Source organism: Salvelinus namaycush, chromosome 40, assembly GCF_016432855.1.
Source record: "Salvelinus namaycush isolate Seneca chromosome 40, SaNama_1.0, whole genome shotgun sequence".
NCBI classification, from domain to species: domain Eukaryota; kingdom Metazoa; phylum Chordata; class Actinopteri; order Salmoniformes; family Salmonidae; genus Salvelinus; species Salvelinus namaycush.
Genome location: NC_052346.1, coordinates 3,336,430 through 3,356,845, shown reverse-complemented (window position 1 = coordinate 3,356,845; position 20,416 = coordinate 3,336,430). Strand labels below are relative to the sequence as shown.

The window sequence follows — 20,416 nt, the reverse complement described above, 5'->3', positions numbered from 1 at the left end:
GAAACAGGTTTCCTTCAAGAATTTCCCTGTATTTAGCTCCATCCTTCAATTCTGACCAGTTTCCCAGTCCCTGCCGATGAAAAACATGGTGGCAGCATCATGCTGTGGGGATGTTTTTCCATCGGCAGGGACTGGGAAACTGGTCAGAATTGAAGGATGGCGCTAAATACAGGGAAATTCTTGAAGGAAACCTGTTTCAGTCTCCCAGAGATTTGAGACTGGTGGTGTTCTCGGTGTGATGAGAGGTGTTGAGTTTGCGCCAGACATAGCGTTTTCCTTGATGGCCAAAAAGCAACATTTTTGTCACATCTAACCAGAGTACCTTTTTCCATATGTTTGGGGAGTCTCCCACATGCCTTTTGGTGAACACCAAACGTGTTTGCTTATTTTTTTATTCAAGCGATGGTTTTTTTCTGGCCACTCTACCGTAAAGCCCAGCTCTGTGGAGTGTACGGCTTAAAGTGGTCCTATGGACAGATACTCCAATCTCCGCTGTGGAGCTTTGCAGGTCCTTCAGGGTTATCTTTGGTCTCTTTGTTGCCTCTCTGATTAATGCCCTCCTTGCCTGGTCTGTGAGTATTGGTGGGCGGCCCTCTTGACAGGTTTGTTGTGGTGCCATATTCTTTCCATTTTTCAATAATGGATTTAATGGCGCTCCGTGGGATGTTCAAAGTTTCTGATATTTTTTATATATATATATTATTTTTTTTATAACCAAACCCTGATCTGTACTTCTCCACAACATTGTCCCTGACCTGTTTGGAGAGCTCCTTGGTCTTCATGGTGCCACTTGCTTGGTGGTGCCTCTTGGTTAGTGGTGTTGCAGAGTCTGGGGCCTTTCAGAACAGGTGTATATTTACTGAGATCATGTAACACTTAGATTGCACACAGGTGGACTTTATTTAACGAATGATGTGACTTCAGAAGGTAATTGGTTGCGCCAGATCTTATTTTAGAACTTCATAGCAAAGGGGGTGAATACATATGCACGCATCACTTTTCCGTTTTTTATTTTTTCGAATTTTTTGAAACAAGTTATTTTTTCCATTTCACTTCACCAATTTTGACTATTTTGGAAACTCACCGGTGGTCAGGAAAACCGTCAGGATGAAGAGCAGGATAGTGATCCAGGGAAAGGGAAACGGCCAGATGGTCGGTTGGTGATGGCCACAGTCCGGGCAAAGAAACTTTTCAGGTGGTGGGAGGTTTTGGTCATGAGTGACCTGAACCGCCAGCTAGGGGTTCATTTTTGGAGGAGTGGGTGACCGGGGTGGGAGGGGTTGGCAATCTTTCCTGAACTCTTTCTTGCCCTGGAGTCGTGCAGGACCTCGATGGAGGGCATGTGGCAGACAATGACCCTGTCTGCAGACTGGACAATGCGTTGCAGTTTGCCCTTACAGCGGGTAGACGCAGACCCAAATCAGATGGTGATGGAGGCGGTAAGGATGGACACAACGATTAATGCATAAAACCGGATCATGATTGACTGCGAGATTTTGAGTTTTTTCATCTGCCACAAGTAGTACATCAGCTGGTGTGCCTTCTTGGTGAGCGCTGTGATGTTGTCCTCCCACTTGAGGTTGTGGGAGATGATGGTCCCCAAGAATTTGAATGATTCAGCCATGCTAACAGCTAAGTCATCAATCTCGAGGGGGAGATATGGTGGGGGGAGTTTTCTGAAGTCAACCACCATTTTCACAGTTTTGTCTGTGATTAGTTCCAGGTTATTGCAACTGCACCAGGCCACTAGCTGGTCAACCTCTCCATGGTACATGGACTCATTGCCGTCGTGTTGTTGGAAGTGCAGTCATTGGTGTAAAGTAGAGGTGAGAGCACGCATCCTTGCGGTTCTCCAGTGCTGACGGATAAAGAGTCCGAAAGGTGTCTTCCCAGCTTTACGTGTTGTGTCCTGTTGGTCAGGAAGTCAGTGGTCCACTGACAGATGGAGCTGGACACAGAGTTTATTTTGTAGCAGTTCTTAGATGATGGTATTGAACGCAGAGCTAAAGTCCACAAACAATATCCTTGCATAGGTCTTCGGGTTATCGAGGTGTTTGAGGATGTAGTGTAGGCCCATGTTGACAGCGTCATCCACAGACCTGGGGAGTTGCTATGATGGCAGAAGGGTAGAGGAGAGAGGGGCCTGGAGAGGAAAGGGGAAGGGAGTGGTGGGGGGTGGGGTAGATGGGTGAGAGGGGGAAGTGGCAGGCAGGGGTAGGTGGAGGGGGGGTATCGTCCTGGTGATTGAGGGGCCTTTGTGAGTCAAATTTGCAGTAGAACTGGTTTAGTTTATTCGGAAGTCATCTGCTGTTGGGAGAGCTTAAGGTTTGTAGTTGGTAATTCGTCACTGAGGACTTAACATGGTCCTCTCACACCAGTATAGTTGTGAAGAACTTGTGCCTCCTCTTCCTCAGGAGGTTGAAATATTTTGGCGTGGCCCCTCAGATCCTCCATTGAGAGCATCCTGACTGGTTGTATCACTGTCTGGTATGCACTGCCCTTGACCGGAAGGCGCTCCAGAGGGTGGTGCGGATGGCCCAGTGCATCACCCGGGGTGAGCTCCCAGCCATCCAGGACGTACATGCCAGGCGGTATCTAAGGCCTGAAAAAATCCCAAAGACTCCAGTCACCCGAGACATGGACTGTTCTTTATGCTCCCTTCCTGCAGACGGTGTCAGTGCATCAAGGCTCAGACCAACAGACTCCTAAACAGCTTATATCCCCACACCATAAGACTGTTAAATGGCTAACTACTACTAATCCCCCTCACACCTACGCTGCTGCTAAAATGATGATCGATTAGATGTATTATTATTACCACTACGCTGTATTATTACCACTACCCCATCATGACACAACGGTCTGGCAAGCCAACTGCACCACCTGCGACCAGAAGTCCCGAGAGAGGGTGGTGCAGACAGCCCAGCGCATCACTGGGGGCGAGCTCCCAGCCATCCAGGACGTACATGCCATGTGTCGTCTGAGAAAGGCTTGAACTATTGCCAAACACTCCAGCTGCCCTAAGTGTATGTAAACTTCCGACTTCAACTGTATATCTTACCACTAGTATATTACAAGAAGTATATGTATGTTCCTGCTACCAGTAACTTTTCAGCCCTGTTTTCATGTATATCTGGCTATCCCTGTATACAGCTTCCTCTCTTATTTCTTAATTATCTTGTTTACTTTACTATATACACTACTGGTCAAAAGTTTTATAACACCTACTCATTCAATGTTTTTTCTTTATTTTTACTATTTTCTACATTGTAGAATAATAGTGAAGACATCAAAACTATGAAATAACACATAGATTCATGTAGTAACCAAAACAGTGTTAAACAAATCAAAATATATTTGAGATTCTTCAAATAGTCACCCTTTGCCTTGATGACAGCTTTGCACACTCTTGGCATTCTCTCAACCAGCTTCATGAGGTAGTCACCTGGAATGCATTTCAATTAACAGGTGTGCCTTGTTAAAAGTTAATTTGTGGAATTTCTTTGCTTCATAATGCGTGTTATGTTCCCCAGTTTCTGTGTTGTTGTGGGTTTGTACGTGTTGTATAATAATAGTGAAGATATCAAAACTATGAAATAACACATGTGGAATCGTCTAGTAACCAAAATAAATGTTAAACAAATCAAATATATTTTATTTTTGAGATTCTTCAAAGTAGCCACCTTTGCCTTGATTACAGCTTTGCACACTCTTGGCATTCTCTCAACCAGCTTCATGAGGTAGTTACCTGGAATGCATTTCAATTAACAGGTGTGCCTTGTTAAAATTTAATCTGTGGAATTTCTTTCCTTCTTAATGCGTTCGAGCCAATCAGTTGTGCTGTGACAGGGTTGGTATACAGAAGATATCCCTATTTGGTAAAAGACCAAGTCCATATCATGGCAAGAACAGCTCAAAAAAGCAAAGAGAAATGACAGTCCATCATTACTTTAAGACATGGAGGTCAGTCAATCTGGAACATTTCAAGAACTTTGAAAGTTTCTTTAAGTGCAGTCACAAAAACCATCAAATGCTATGATGAAACTGGCTCTCATGAGGACCGCCACAGGAAAGAAAGACCCAGAGTTACCTCTGATGCAGAGGATACGCTCATTAGAGTTAACAGGCACCTTATTTTGGCCAAGAAAAACGAGCAATGGACATTAGACCGGTGGAAATCTGTCCTTTGGTCTGATGAGTCCAAATGGGGATTTTTGGTTCAAACCACCGTGTCTTTGTGAGACGCAAGTAGGTGAATGGAGGATCTCTGCATGTGTGGTTCCCACCATGGAACATGGAGGAGGAGGTGTGGGGGTGCTTTGCTGGTGACACTGTCAGTTATTTATTTAGAATTCAAGGCACACTTAACCAGCATGAATACCACAGCATTCTGCAGTGATACGCCATCCCATCTGATTTGCGCTTAGTGGGACTATCATTTGTTTTTCAACAGGACAATGACCCAACACACCTCCAGGCTGTGTAAGGGCTATTTGACCAGGAAGGAGAGTGACGGAGTGCTGCATCAGATGACCTGGCCCCCACAATCACCCGACCTCAACCAAATTGAGATGGTTTGGGATGAGTTGGGCCGCATAGTGAAGGAAAAGCAGCCAACAAGTGCTCCGCATATGTGGGAACTCCTTCAAGACTGTTGGAAAATAATTCCAGGTGAAGCTGGTTGAGAGAATGCCAAGAGTGTGCAACGCTGTCATCAAGGCAAAGTTTGGCTACTTTGAAGAAGCTAAAATCTATTTCGATTTGTTTAACATCTTTTTGGTTACTACATGATTCCATGTGTTATTTCGTAGTTTTGATGTCTTCACTATTATTCTACAATGCATAAAGTAGTAAAAATAAAGAAAACCCCTGGAATGAGTAGGTGTGTCCAAAATTTTGGCTGGTACTCTGTATGCGACCAATAAAATGTGATTGGATTTATTGAACACACGATGGCGCCATTTAACCACGCACATAATTGAGTGCCACGCCTCGAAGAGAACTTTCATGTTTATATGACTATGCATGCTCATTCTGTGCAATTGTTATCCCACCACTGTCTCCAAAAAATAATGAAATGAAAGAGACGTTAATGAGTTTGTATTTTATAGGGCCTGCCATAGCATGGGGATATTGTATATGTAAATACAATAGTGACCACTAGCAACTGTCCAGGCTGGATATCCCCATACATTGAGCCTACGTCAGATGTCAACAATAACATTCTGGTTGGTCAGTGAGTCAAATCTCTGAACAGACAAAACTATCAATAATATTGTTCATGCTTTACTGAAACATAGTACCACTACACCTGCTGTCTGTTTTTGGAACATAATGTCCTCTCAGGCGTTTATGTGGGAACTATTCAACACCCCAACAATTTATTCTACCCGGACCGAAATCAACGTTGCTCTTCAGACAAGCATGGGGTCCAAACAAACTCTATAGAAAATAGCAGTGTAAAATACACATAATTTATCCCGGCATTGGTGCCCTACTGTTAAACCAGTACCAGCGATTCATCGCCAAAAGCCCAAACGCAACAATGGCGTGTCGTACCGTATGTCAACTTCTACAGCGCCGTAAGTACAACATATGTCTGACCACTCAACCGCTGCCACTCATATAACGGACTAGCTACCGAATGCTAATTAGCTAGCTTCACTGTATACAAAATGACCTTGGGTGGTTGCTAAGTACAGTATTAGATCATGACATCATCAACAAACGTTCATGATGTAAACTATGACAGTTTATATAGCTAATCTGGGTTTCTGCATCGCTAATTTGTGTATAGGATGTGGGATTGTGAAAATCAGTTGCCATATTCTTGCTTTGTGGCTCCGGCACTGCAGTTGTAGTGCCCAGTACGTAAAGTTAACATTTGTTCAATAAAAGTTTTTTCGGGAATCGATTTTCAAGGGATAACTAGTTCCCAATAACACTATTCCAATGATGACCAACGAATGGCGAATTCCATTAAATCTTGAATCTTCAAACTAGTTTAGGCATACTAAATGTATTCCTAGTGTATTGTCCTATCATGTGTTCATTGACTCAGGGATGGCGTCCAGTGCTACGTCTGTGCGTCTCTCGGCTGCTGAGGTGCGTGGTCAGCGCAGCGCTGTGTTTTCCCGGGAGCAGGCTCGCCAGCGTTCCCTGTACCCGCGCACAGAGAAGATCGAGGTGACCTTGCAAATACCCGGTCTGCAGGGCACCCTGCTCGTCATGAACAAGGGAGTGTCCACACCACACAGCTGTGCACGCCGTGAGTACAGGGACAATACCTGTGGTTTGTCTGTGTGCCGCATTGATTTTGTCAAGGCAGTCAGAAAAATTATATCGTATGAATCATATTAAATCTCTCTCTCTTAGACTTGACAGAGTGGTATGTAACCAGCTCGGCCCTGGCCTTAGTAGACGGAAAGCCCTGGTCCCTGCACCAGCCCCTCACCCAATCCTGCTCCCTCTCCCTGCTCACCTTCAAAGACACAGACCCACTGCTGGTCAACCAGGTACAACACAGCACCACAGATATAGGTGTACATGCACTGAGGTATATAGCACCGGTGTAGGGTGAAGTTGCCCTTAGACGCTGATATTGGATCAGTTTAGTATTTCCCCCACTAACGGTTGAATCAAATCGTATTAGTCACATGCGCCGAATACAACCGGTGTAGACCTTACAGTGAAATGCTTACTTACAAGCCCCTAACCAACAATGCAGTTTTAAAAAATACAGATAGAATAAGAAACTGAAGTAACAAGTTATTAAAGAGCAGCAGTAAAATAACAATAGCAGGACTATATACAGGGGGTACCGGTACAGAGTCAATGTGCGGGGGCACATTATTAAAGTTATTAAAGTGACTATGCATAGATGATAACAACAGAGAGTAGCAGCGGTGTAAAAGAGGAAGAGCAGCAATGCAAATATTCTGGGTAGCCATTTGATGAGCTGTTCAGGAGTCTTATGGCTTGGGGGTAGAAGCTGTTTAGAAGCCTCTTGGACCTAGACTTGGTGCTCTGGTACCGCTTGCCGTGCGGTAGCAGAGAGAATAGTCTATGACTAGGGTGGCTGGAGGCTTTGGCAATTTTTAGGGCCTTCCTCTGACACTGCCTGGTATAGAGGTCCTGGGTGGCAGGAAGCTGGGCCCCAGTGATGTACTGGGCTGGTCGCACTACCCTCTGTAGTGCCTTGCGGTCAGAGGCCGAGCAGTTGCCATACCAGGCAGTGATGCAACCAGTCAGGATGTTCTCGATGGTGCAGCTGTAGAACCTTTTGAGGATCTGAGGACCCATGCCAAATCTTTTCCGTTTCTTTTTATCCTAAAAAAAACCCTCCCTTGCCGATGATGAGCATATCCATAAGATGATGTAGCCACCACCAAGCTTTAAAATATGAAGAGTGGTACTCAGTGATGTGTTGGATTTACCACAAACATAACTATTTGTATTCAGGAGAAAAAGTTTTTAAAAATGCCACATTTTTTTTGCAGTAGTGCTTTAGTGCCTTATTGCAAACAGGATGCTTGTTTGTAGAGAATAACACATATTCCTTCTTTACAATCTGTCACTTAGGTGGGTATAGAGGAGTAACTACAATGTTGTTGATCCATCCTCAGTTTTCTCCCATCACAGCCATTATACTCTGTAACTGTTTTAATAACCATTGGCCTCATGGTGAAATCCCTGAGCGGTTTCCTTCCTCTCCGGCAACTGAGTTAGGAAGGATGCCTGTATCTTTGTAGTGACTGGGTGTATTGATACACCATCCAAAGTTTAAGTAGTAACTTCTTCATGCACAAAGGAATATTCAGTGTCTGCTTTATATTTAATTTTTTACCTGTTTACCAATTAGGGGCGGCAGGTAGTCTAGTGGTTAGAGCGTTGGGTCAGTAACCGAAAGGTTGCTAGATCGAATCCCCGAGCTGACGGGGTACAAAAAAATCTGTCGTTCTGCCTTTGAATACTGCAGTTAACCCAATGTTCCTAGGCTGTCATTGTAAATAACTGACTTGCCTGTTAAATAAAGGTTAAATAAAAAATATGCAAGGCATTGAAAAACTCCCTGGTCTTTGCTGTTGAATCTGTGTTTGAAATTCACTACTCGACTGAGGGACCTTAGGTCCAAAAGGCTTCTAAAACAGCTTCTACCCCCAAGCCATAAGACTCCTGAACAGTAAATGTATTGAAGGGAAAATATTGATATACTTGTTTTGAGTTGATCTCACTCACCCAGAAAATGCTTCAAGACAATTGGTCTTGTTTTAAGATATTCTGACTTGTTTCAAGACTTTTTTTTAGGTTAAAGTAAGCTAAATGATTTGCCAGTGCACTGAAAGAATTTACCTTTTGAAGATGTCAAGTCATTGCATTGTAATGCTAAGAGATACTGTATCTAGGTAAGATAAACATTTCTGCAGTGTACAGTACATGTAGACTGTAGTGTACAGGGCCATAGATACTGTATACGGCAAACTTTTGACACCAGACATATTTGCCTCCAAAGTGGTGGTTTTCTGGTGGTGGTGACTGACTGGTCTCAGACTGTGACTGTGGTGATTGGCTGCTGGTGTGTGTGTATGGCCTTTCTCTCCCACCCTAGGCATACTGGCGGTCGTGTGCAGCCCTCCTTGGCCAGGTCCTTCAGGATGCCTTTAAAGAAGACTTTTCTGTGGAACTGCTCAGAGTCCCAGAGGTGCAAGGTATATGCCAGGAAACACTCATACCCATGTTTTCCCTACAATTTTCATTTTCAAAAAAACATCAAGAAATGACTCGCATCTAGTCAACAGATTGGAACTAGATCCTATGTACAGTGAATCCTATATTCAGTGCATTCAGAAAGTATTCAGACACCTTGAATAGTTCCACATTTTGTTATGTTACAGCTTTTTTCTAAAATTGATTAGAATAATCTACACACAACACCGCATAATGACAAAGCGAAAACACTGAAATACCTTATTTACATAAATATTAAGACCCCTTGCTATGAGACTCCAAATTGGGATCAGGTGCATCCTGTTTCCATTGATCATCCTTGAGATGTTTCTACAACTTGATTGGAGTCCACCTGTGGCGATTTGGAAAGGCACACACCTGTCTACGGTCCCACAGTTGACAGTGCATGTCAGAGCAAAACCAAGCCGTGACGTTGACGTAATTGTCCGTAGAGCTCTGAGACAGGATTGTGTTGAGGCACAGCTCTGGGAAAGGGTACCAAAAAAATTCTGTCGCATAGCATTGAAGGTCCCCAAGAACACAATGGCCTACATCATTCTTAAATGGACGAAGTTTGGAACCACCAAGCCTCTTCCTAGAGCTGGCTAAACTGAGCAATCGGGGGAGAAGGGCCTTGGTCAGGAAGGTGACCAAGAACCCGATGGTCACTCTGACAGAGCTTCAAAAATATAATCACATTTTATTTTTCACATACACATGTTTAGCAGATGTTATTGCGGGTGTAGCGAAATGATTGTAATGCTTCTGTGGAGATGGGAGAACCTTCCAGAAGGACTGTAGCACTCAGGCCTTTATGGTAGAGTGGCCTGAAGCCACTCCTCAGTAAAAGGCACATGACAGCCCGCTTGGAGTTTGCCAAAAGGCACCTAAAGGACTCTCAGACCATGAGAAACAAGATTCTCTGGTCTGATTAAACCAAAATTGAAACCAAGACTGAATGTGTCACGTCTGGAGGAAACCCGACACCATCCCTCCTGTGAAGCATGGTGGTGGCAGCACCATGCTGTGGGGATGTTTTTCAGCGGCAGGGACTGGTAGAATAGTCAGGTTAGAGGGAAAGATGAACGAATCAAAGTACAGAGATCCTTGATGAAAACCTGCTCCAGAGCGCTCAGGGCCTCAGGCTGGGGTGAAGGTTCACCTTCCAACAGGACAACGACCCTAAGCACACAACCAAGACAACGCAGGAGTGGCTTCGGGACAAGTCTCTGAATGTCCTTGAGTGGCCCAACCAGAGCCTGGACTTCAGTTTTTTATTTTTATATACATTTGCAAAAATGTATGAAAAGTTGTTTTTGCTATGTCATTGTGGAATATCATGTGTAGATTGATGAGGGGAAAAAACAAATCCATTTTAGAATGATTCTGTAACTTAACAAAATGATGAAAAAGTCAAGAGGTCTGAACATTTCCGACTGCACCGTAATATAACCAGCTTTTACTTACCTTCGTTCGCTCGTTCTATCGCTAGCTTTTTGTGCTCTTTCGCTCTCTCTCTCGCTGTCCCTTTCAAATTCAGATTGTTTTGTTGGCATGAAATTCAATTTGTAGATATAGTGGTGCTGTACAGCATTTCAGTAAATATGCAATGCGGATAATGAAATGAAGTTCATTTCAGTAGTAATAATAATAGTAAATATAATACTGCTGTTGTATTGTGTAGTCTTCGGTCGATAGATGTAATTACATAAAACGATTATAAAAAGAAAAAATGCTTCATCGATAAACAACAAAATGTACATTGATGATGGTAACACTATGTATTACTTGTAAGTTATATACGATGTACACTGAGTGTACAAAACATTATGAACACCTCTCTCCATGACAGACTGACCTGGTGAATTCAGGTGAAAGCTATGATCCCTTATTGGTGTCACCTATTAAATCCACTTCAAAGGGGAGGAGACAGGTTAAAGAAGGATTTTTAAGCTTGGAGATAATTGAGACATGGATTGTGTACGTGTGTCATTTAGGGTGAATGGAAAGACGAAATATTTAAAATGGGGTATGACGAACTGGTTTGAGGGTGTGACAAACTGCAACGCTGCTGGGTTTTTCATGCTCAACAGTTTCCCATGTGTATCAAGAATGGTCCACCACCCAAGGGACATCCTACCAGCTTGACACAACTTTGGAAGGCATTGGAGTCAACATGGGCCAGCATCCGTGTGTAACACTTTTGACACCTTGTAGAGTCCATGCCCCGACGAATTGAGGCGGTTCTGAGGGCAAAAGGGGGGTGCAACTCAATATTAGGTTTTGTATACACAGTGTATATAATTCATACAATGTATGTAATCTCTCTCTCTCTGCAGTAACTTCAGGAGCGTTCTGTTGTGATGTGGTGCTGGATCCTCAGTTAGATGCCTGGATCCCTTCAGAGGTCAGTGTGTGTTATATTCTGGTGTGTGTGTAACTATGCGTGTTATTCTGTTATTATACAGGAGAGTCCAAAATGATTGACAGCCTTGATAAAGATTTTATATATATATATTACAGTTGAAGTCGGAAGTTTACATTCATTTTAGCCAAATACATGAACTGAGTTTTTCACAATTCCTGACATTTAATCTTACAAAAAATTCCCTGTCTTAGGTCAGTTAGGATCACCACGTTATTTTAAGAATGTGAAATGTCAGAAAATGATTTATTTCAGCTTTTATTTCTTTCATCACATTCCCAGTGGGTTAGAAGTTTACATACACTCAATTAGTATTTGGTAGCATTGACTTTAAATTGTTAAACATGGGTCAAACGTTTCGGGTAGCCTTCCACAAGCTTACCACAATAAGTTAGGTGAATTTTGGCACATTCCTCCTGACAGAGCTGGTGTAACTGAGTCAGGTTGGCAGGCCTCCTTGCTCGCACACGCTTTTTCAGTTCTGCCCACAAATTTTCTATGGGATTGAGGTCAGGGCTTTGTGATGGCCACTCCAATACCTTGACTTTGTTGTCCTTAAGCCATTTTGCCACAACTTTGGAAGTATGCTTGGGGTCATTGTCCATTTGGAAGACCCATTTGCGACCAAGCTTTAACTTCCTGACTGATGTCTGGAGATGTCGCTTCAATATATCCACATCATTTTCCTACCTCATGATGCCATCATAAATTTCGACTTCCGGCGCCGACAGAGATGGCCGCCTCGCTTCGCGTTCCTAGGAAACTATGCAGTATTTTGTTTTTTTACATGTTATTTCTTACATTGGTACCCCAGGTAATCTTAGGTTTCATTACATACAGTCGGGAGGAACTACTGAATATAAGAGCAACGTCAACTCACTATCATTACGACCAGGAATATGACTCTCCCGAAGCGGATCCTGTGTTTTGCCTTCCACTCAGTACAATGGATCTGATCCCAGCCGGCGACCCTAAACAACGACGCTGTAAAAGGGGCAAACGAAGCGGTCTTCTGGTCAGGCTTCGGAGACGGGTACATCGCGCTCCACTCCCTAGCATACTACTCGCCAGTGTCCAGTCTCTTGACAACAAGGTTGATGAAATCCGAGCAAGGGTAGCATTCCAGAGAGACATCAGAGACTGTGACGTTCTTTGCTTCACGGAAACATGGCTCACTCGAGAGACGCTAACGGAGTCGGTGCAGCCAGCTGGTTTCTTCACGCATCGCGCCGACAGAAACAAACATCTTTCTGGTAAGAAGAGGGGCAGGGGGGTATGCCTTATGATCAACGAGACGTGGTGTGATCATAACAACATACAGGAACTCAAGTCATTCTGTTCACCTGACTTAGAATTCCTCACAATCAAATGTCGACCGCATTATCTACCAAGGGAATTCTCTTCGATTATAATCACAGCCGTATATATTCCCCCCCAAGCAGACACATCGATGGCCCTGAACGAACTTTATCTGACTCTATGTAAACTGGAAACCACACACCCTGAGGCTGCATTCATCGTAGCTGGGGATTTTAACAAGGCTAATCTGAAAATAAAACTCCCTAAATTCTATCAGCATATCGATTGTGCTACCAGGGCTGGTAAAACCCTGGATCATTGTTATTCTAACTTCCGTGACGCATATAAGGCCCTCTCCCGCCCTCCTTTCGGAAAAGCTGACCACGACTCCATTTTGTTGCTTCCAGCCTACAAACAGAAACTAAAACAAGAAGCTCCAGCGCTCAGGTCTGTTCAATGCTGGTCCGACCAATCTGATTCCACGCTTCAAGACTGCTTCGATCACGTGGATTGGGATATGTTCCGCATTGCGTCCAACAACAACATTGACGAATACGCTGATTCGGTGAGCGAGTTCATTAGAAAGTGCATCAGCGACGTAATACCCACAGCAACGATTAAAACATTCCCAAACCAGAAACCGTGGATTGATGGCAGCAGTCGCGTGAAACATGAAAGCGCGAACCACTGCTTTTAAGCAGGGCAAGGTGACCGGAAACATGACCGAATACAAACAGTGTAGCTATTCCCTCCGCAAGGCAATCAAACAAGCTAAGTGCCAGTATAGAGACAAAGTAGAGTCGCAATTCAACAGCTCAGACACAAGAGGTATGTGGTAGGGTCTACAGTCAATCACGGATTACAAAAAGAAAACCAGCCCCGTCGCGGACCAGGATGTCTTGCTCCCAGACAGACTAAATAACTTTTTTGCTCGCTTTGAGGACAATACAGTGCCACTGACACGGCCCGCTACCAAAACCTGCGGACTCTCCTTCACTGCAGCCGAGGTGAGTAAAACATTTAAACATGTTAACCCTCGCAAGGCTGCAGGCCCAGACGGCATTCCCAGCTGCGTCCTCAGAGCATGCGCAGACCAGCTGGCTGGTGTGTTTACGGACATATTCAATCAATCCTTATCCCAGTCTGCTGTTCCCACATGCTTCAAGAGGGCCACCATTGTTCCTGTTCCCAAGAAAGCTAAGGCAACTGAGCTAAACGACTACCGCCCCGTAGCACTCACTTCCGTCATCATGAAGTGCTTTAAGAGACTAGTCAAGGACCATATCACCTCCACCCTACCTGACACCCTAGACCCACTCCAATTTGCTTACCGACCCAATAGGTCCACAGACGACGCAACCACACTGCACACTGCTCTAACCCATCTGGACAAGAGGAATACCTATGTGAGAATGCTGTTCATCGACTACAGCTCAGCATTTAACACCATAGTACCCTCCAAACTCGTCATCAAGCTCGAGACCCTGGGTCTCGACCCCGCCCTGTGCAACTGGGTCCTGGACTTCCTGACGGGCCGCCCCCAGGTGGTGAGGGTAGGTAACAACATCTCCACCCCGCTGATCCTCAACGCTGGGGCCCCACAAGGGTGCGTTCTGAGCCCTCTCCTGTACTCCCTGTTCACCCACGACTGCGTGGCCATGCACGCCTCCAACTCAATCATCAAGTTTGCGGACGACACTACAGTGGTAGGCTTGATTACCAATAACGACGAGACGGCCTACAGGGAGGAGGTGAGGGCCCTCGGAGTGTGGTGTCGGGAAAATAACCTCACACTCAACGTCAACAAAACAAAGGAGATGATTGTGGACTTCAGGAAACAGCAGAGGGAGCACCCCCCTATCCACATCGACGGGACAGTAGTGGAGAAGGTGGAAAATTTTAAGTTCCTCTGTATACACATCACGGACAAACTGAATTGGTCCACCCACACAGACAGCGTTGTGAAGAAGGCGCAGCAGCGCCTCTTCAACCTCAGGAGGCTGAAGAAATTCGGCTTGTCACCAAAAGCACTCACAAACTTCTACAGATGCACAATTGAGAGCATCCTGTCGGGCTGTATCACCGCCTGGTACGGCAACTGCTCCGCCCACAACCGTAAGGCTCTCCAGAGGGTAGTGAGGTCTGCACAACGCATCACTGGGGGCAAACTACCTGCCCTCCAGGACACCTACACCACCCGATGTCACAGGAAGGACATAAAGATCATCAAGGACAACAACCACCCGAGCCACTGCCTGTTCACCCCGCTATCATCCAGAAGGCGAGGTCAGTACAGGTGCATCAAAGCAGGGACCGAGAGACTGAAAAACACCTTCTATCTCAAGGCCATCAGACTGTTAAACAGCCACCACTAACATTTAGTGGCCGCTGCCAACATACTGACTCAACTCCAGCCACTTTAAAAATGGGAATTGATGGAAATGTATGTAAAAATGTATCACTAGCCACTTTAAACAATGCCACTTAATATAATGTTTACATACCCTACATTACTCATCTCATATGTATATACTGTACTCTATCATCTACTGCATCTTGCCATCTTTATGTAATACATGTATCACTAGCCACTTTAAACTATGCCACTTTATGTTTATATACCCTACATTACTCATCTCATATGTATATACTGTACTCTATACCATCTACTGCATCTTGCCTATGCCGTTCTGTACCATCACTCATTCATATCTTATGTACATATTCTTTATCCCTTTACACTTGTGTGTATAAGGTAGTAGTTGTGGAATTGTTAGGTTAGATTACTCGTTGGTTATTACTGCATTGTCGGAACTAGAAGCACAAGCATTTCGCTACACTCGCATTAACATCTGCTAACCATGTGTATGTGACAAATACAATTTGATTTGATTTGATTTCATGATGCCATCTATTTTGTGAAGTGCACCAGTCCCTCCTGCAGCAAAGTACCCCCACAGCATGATGCTGCCACCACTGTGCTTCACAGTTGGGATGGTGTTCTTTGGCTTGCAAGCCTCCCCCTTTTTCCTCCAAACATAATGATGGTCATTATGGCCAAAATGTTCTATTTTTGTTTCATCAGACCAGAGGACATTTCCCCAAAAAGTACGATCTTTGTCCCCATGTGCATTTGCAAACCGTAGTCTGGCTTTTTTATGGCGGTTTTGGAGCAGTGGCTTCTTCCTTGCTGAGCGGCCTTTCAGGTTATGTTGATATAGGACTCGTTTTACTGTGGATATATAGATACTTTTGTACCTGTTTCCTCCAGCATCTTCACAAGGTCCTTTGCTGTTGTTCTGGGATTGATCTGCACTTTTTGCACCAAAGTCCGTTCATCTCTAAGAGACAGAACGCGTCTCCTTCCTGAGCGGTATGACAGCTGCGTGGTCCAATGGTGTTTATACTTGCGTACTGTTGTTTGTACAGATGAACGTGGTACATTCAGGCGTTTGGAAATTGATCCCAAGGATGAGCCAGACTTGTGGAGGTCTACAATTTTTTTCTGCAGTCTTGGCTGATTTCTTTTGATTTTCCCATGGTGTTAAGCAGAGGCACTGAGTTTGAATGTAGGCCTTGAAATACATCCACAGGTACACCTCCAATTGACTCAAATGATGTAAATTAGCCTATCAGAAGCTTCTAAAGCCATGACATCGTTTTCTGGAATTATCCAAGGTGTTTAAAGGCACAGTCAACTTAGTGTATGTCAACTTCTGACCCACTGGAATTGTGATACAGTGAAATAATCTGTCTAAACAATTGTTGGAAAAATACTTGTCATGCACAAAGTAGATGTCCTAACTGACTTGCCAACACTATAGTTTGTTAACAAGAAATTTATGTTGTTGAAAAATGATTTTTAATGACTCCCACATAAGTGTATGTAAACTTCCGACTTCAACTGTGTATATGTATATAATAAATATAACATGTGACCTTTCATTTAACTAGGCAAGTCAGTTAAGAACAAAATCTTATTTACAATGACAGCCTACACCGGCCAAACCCGGACGACGCTCGGCCAATTTTGCGCCGCCCTATATAGTTCAAATACTGAGCTATATTGTGTACCAAAATAAATGTAATTGTATTATTTTAAACTAATACAATTGCCCAGAGAAAGATTTTGTTTCTTAAAAAGGTAGGGCTTAAAATGTATTGACACCCCTAAAGATTTTTTATACATTGTATTTTTTATTTAACCTTTATTTAACTAGGCAAGTCAGTTAAGAACAAATTCTTATTTACAATGACAGCCTACCCCGGCCAAACCCGGACGGCGCTGGGCCAATTGTGCGCCTCCCTATGGAACTCCCAATCACGGCCGGATGTCATGCAGCGTGGATAAATAACGTTATAATTAACGTTATTTAACGTTAATTTTAACAATAAAATAAAAAAAATTGTGTTAGTATAAAATATATATTTTAAATGTTGCATACAATATAGCTCTGTATTTGAATAATTTATTTTATACAGTCATTGTTGCTCATCTTTATCAAGGGTGTAAATCATTTCGGACCCCACTGTGCATGCGTGTTGAGCAAAGTGAAATGACCTGAGAGTGTGTGTGTCCCAGGAGTCCCTGCGCTCTCTGACACGTGGTGCTCAGCAGCTGATCCATCGGGACCTACCCTGGGAGCCTCTGGAGGTGGCGCCCCCTGTTGCCCTGGAGGTCTTCTCTCACAGCAGGTTCTTTATTTCTATACTCTCTTCTTCAATTGTATAATTTTTGGGGGATAAAATATGCAAGACAAACCAAAATAATGCAACGGTATTGAATTTGGCCATCAATACCCCCTTTCGGAGGACTGTGAGAAGGTGTTGCAGCTTGTTAACTTCTTGCCGCACGGATCCCTTTTACGGGATCATTTTCGTAAACAACCGCTGAATTGCAGCGCGCCAAATTCAAAACTAATACTAAAAATATTTATAATCATGGAATCACAAGTGAAATATACCAAAACACAGCTTAGCTTGTTGTTAATCCACCTATCATGTCAGATTTTGAAAATATGCTTTACAGCGAAAGCAATCCAAGCGTTTGTAAGTGTATCAATCACTGCTAGAACAGCTAGCCTTAAATTAGCTTGGACACGAAAGTCAGAAAAGCAATAAACTTTATCGCTTACCTTTGATAATCTTCGGATGTTTGCACTCACGAGACTCCCAGTTACACAATAAATGTTATTTTTGTTCGATAAAGATTAGTTTTATAACCAAAAACCGCCATTTGGTTTGCGAGTTATGTTCAGAAAACCACAAGCTTGTTCCGGTCCTGAAGGGCAGATTAAAATTCCAAAAAGTATCCGTAATGTTCATAGAAACATGTCAAAGGTTTTTTATAATCAATCCTCAGGTTGTTTTTAACATTTCAACCGGACGGTAAACTATTCAATACTACAGAGAAAGAAAATGTCGAGCCACATCTCTCCTGCGCAGGAACTAATCAAAGGACACCTGATGCGTTTTGATAAATCTCGCTAATTTTTCAAAGTAAAAGCTTGAAACTATGTCTAAAGCCTGGTCACAGCCCGAGGAAGCCATTGGAAAGGGAATCTGGTTGATACCCCTTTAAATGGAGGAGGGGCAAGCAATGGAACATTAAAAAAATAAAAATATGCACTTCCGGGTTGGAGTTCCTCAGGTTTTCGCCTGCAAAATCAGTTCTGTTATACTCACAGACAATATTTTGACAGTTTTGGAAACGTTAGAGTGTTTTCTATCCTAATCTGTCAATTATATGCATATTCTAATATCTGAGCCTGAGAAATAGTCCGTTTACCTTGGGAACGTTATTTTTCCAAACATAAATTCTGCCCCTAGCTAAAAGAGGTTTTAAGTGCTGTTATAACAGGTTATAACCTCCGAGCATTTTTCTGGACTGAAAGCCTATTGGCAAAGCCAGTTTCGAAACCTCTCTTCTCTTGCAATACTTTCCCTTATATGCCTTTTCCTCCATGTTTTCAAATCACTTTTTCACTTATTTTACTCTGTTTCGTATTCTCTTCCAGTGTTCTAGCTGTACCTGTGTTTGTGTTTGCAGGTGTAAGCAGGAGGAAGTGGAGGAGAAGTCAGCACAAAGTCCTAAAGGCACAGTGATGCTCTACAGGTGAGCTACAGGAACTGTACCGCGGTAGATGACTCACTCACTCACACACACTATTGACATCCTTATTGAGACATACTGATCTTCACTGTGTTTTCATACACGTATATGGCACACACACACTCTTGTCTCACCTCGTATCTGTCTCTTAGGTGTGGGGACCATGTTCTGTTGAGTGGGGGACCCTTGGCGGCAAGGACAGGGTTGTGCTCTCAGTATGAGGTCACTGCCATCCACCCTCTTGGAGAGGGCAAGTGGGGTCTCCACCGCCGGGCCCAGGGGCTCTCACTGCCCCTCCTGCAACAGGTACATATGCGCACAAATATGCAGGACATGTTTCAGTGAATGTATGAAGCATCTTTGGATGTGTTCGAGTGTCAGTGAATAAGTGTCAGTGAGTGAATGAGTGTGAGTGATGAGTGCCACTGAGTGAGTCATTCATTAATTTCTCCTCTTCTCTTTCCGTAGGCCCACCACACTGTGTGGAGGAAACTGAGGAGCAGGGCAGAGAAGCTGGTAAGAAAATATTACTCTTCACAATTTTAAAGACCAAGTTCACTTTTTTTTGAAGTTGTAGCTTGTATGCGACATAGCTAGGGTATTATCATTCCATCTGAACTGTTAAGTTTGTTAGCTGGTTATTTAACAACATCCAGAATCTCCTGGCTGGCATTTTTGGAGCATGTAGCAATACTAGTGGAAATCGTTTGTACCGGCTAGCGGTGCGTTCAAAGGCATTACTAATGTTGTGAGGATCAGGTTACATCTCTCCACATTATTTTGAGTGGTTCGGATGAAACAACACCACCTATGTAAGTCAAAATGAGTTAAACCCTTTTGTTTGGGTCCATATCAACAGTTGACTAATGGGGGGGGGGGAATCGAAAATATGTTTGAGTAAAGTGATCCTTTAAAAAGTGAAACATCCCTTTAAGAATCTCTCAGTATCTATTCATAATGAATTATTGAACTGCCGGTTTAATCCTATATGCGCTCCCTCTCCACAGGTTGAGGTGCCCACAGCATCAGCCAATGAAGCCATTTCAGATACATTGACTCCGCCCTCTGCCCCTGAACAGACTCCTCCCCATACCGCCCAACAATGATCATGACTATAACCGTGTCATTATATATGTCTTCGTAATATTTGTGGAATAAATGTGTACAAAATGTGTAACACATGGAAATCGTCCCCTCTCCTCTGTATACTAAATGCTTGCTGAAATTTAAGTGGGTTATTGGTTTATGACAGTGTAGCTGATGTGGTGTAGAGTGAAGTTGCTGAACTTGGGTCAGTTTTGCATTTCCCCCACTAATGGTTAAGGTTAGGTTTTGGGGAGGGGAAGCTGATCCTAGATCTGTACATAATAGCTGATATGGAGTCAAAGTCTTGTTGTGCAGAATGTAACTGGTTTGTGCCCAGTGAGGGACAGGGACAGAACCTACTCTGTTACAACAGCACAGTTTACTTTTCCTTACTCTTTTATGCTTGCCGGGGATTTGAACCCAAAGTCAAATGAATTGACGACCTGTGTTGTGTGATACAGCCATCTGTCTTTTGTGTGGAATGAAAGCTGCGGTCCGTGCCATGCTCGGGCATGTTAAAGCCTTACACTAACACACCCCTCTGCGGCCTTTAACTGCTCAGCTGACGGTATGTGTGCAAAAAGTGTATGTATTGAGGGGTCAGCAGTTTGCTAACACACAAAGACGGGTGTGTGCTGCTCGACCATCAGGGGCAGAGCAGCTGTTGTGTATGTCGCTTTGGGACAGGTGTTTGAGGAGTGTGTGTAAAAGTGGGCAGGAGCTGTCACAGATTACCGGATCAGTGTAGTTACCAAATGGCTCCCTAT

At 43.7% G+C, this 20,416-nt stretch overlaps 1 protein-coding gene across 1 annotated transcript; it reads left to right on the top strand.

Moving 5' to 3' along the window:
* The first annotated feature begins 5,402 nt into the window (after positions 1-5,402).
* On the top strand, positions 5,403-19,753 carry mrpl39 (mitochondrial ribosomal protein L39). Its single transcript, XM_038979740.1, has 10 exons — positions 5,403-5,582; positions 6,062-6,268; positions 6,376-6,515; positions 8,609-8,708; positions 11,067-11,134; positions 17,034-17,146; positions 18,501-18,566; positions 18,716-18,869; positions 19,032-19,079; positions 19,571-19,753. Exons 1-10 carry the CDS (start codon positions 5,546-5,548, stop codon positions 19,667-19,669), a joined length of 1,032 nt encoding a protein of 343 aa, XP_038835668.1. The 5' UTR covers positions 5,403-5,545; the 3' UTR covers positions 19,670-19,753.
* The last annotated feature ends 663 nt before the right edge of the window (positions 19,754-20,416 follow it).

Coding starts and splice junctions, on each gene's coding strand:
- mrpl39 (XM_038979740.1), top strand. CDS start 5,546: ATGGCGTGTCGTACCGTATGTCAACTTCTACAGCGCC. Junction 6,269..6,375: donor ACCACACAGCTGTGCACGCC/GTGAGTACAGGG, acceptor TCTCTCTCTTAG/ACTTGACAGAGTGGTATGTA. Junction 11,135..17,033: donor ATGCCTGGATCCCTTCAGAG/GTCAGTGTGTGT, acceptor TGTGTGTCCCAG/GAGTCCCTGCGCTCTCTGAC.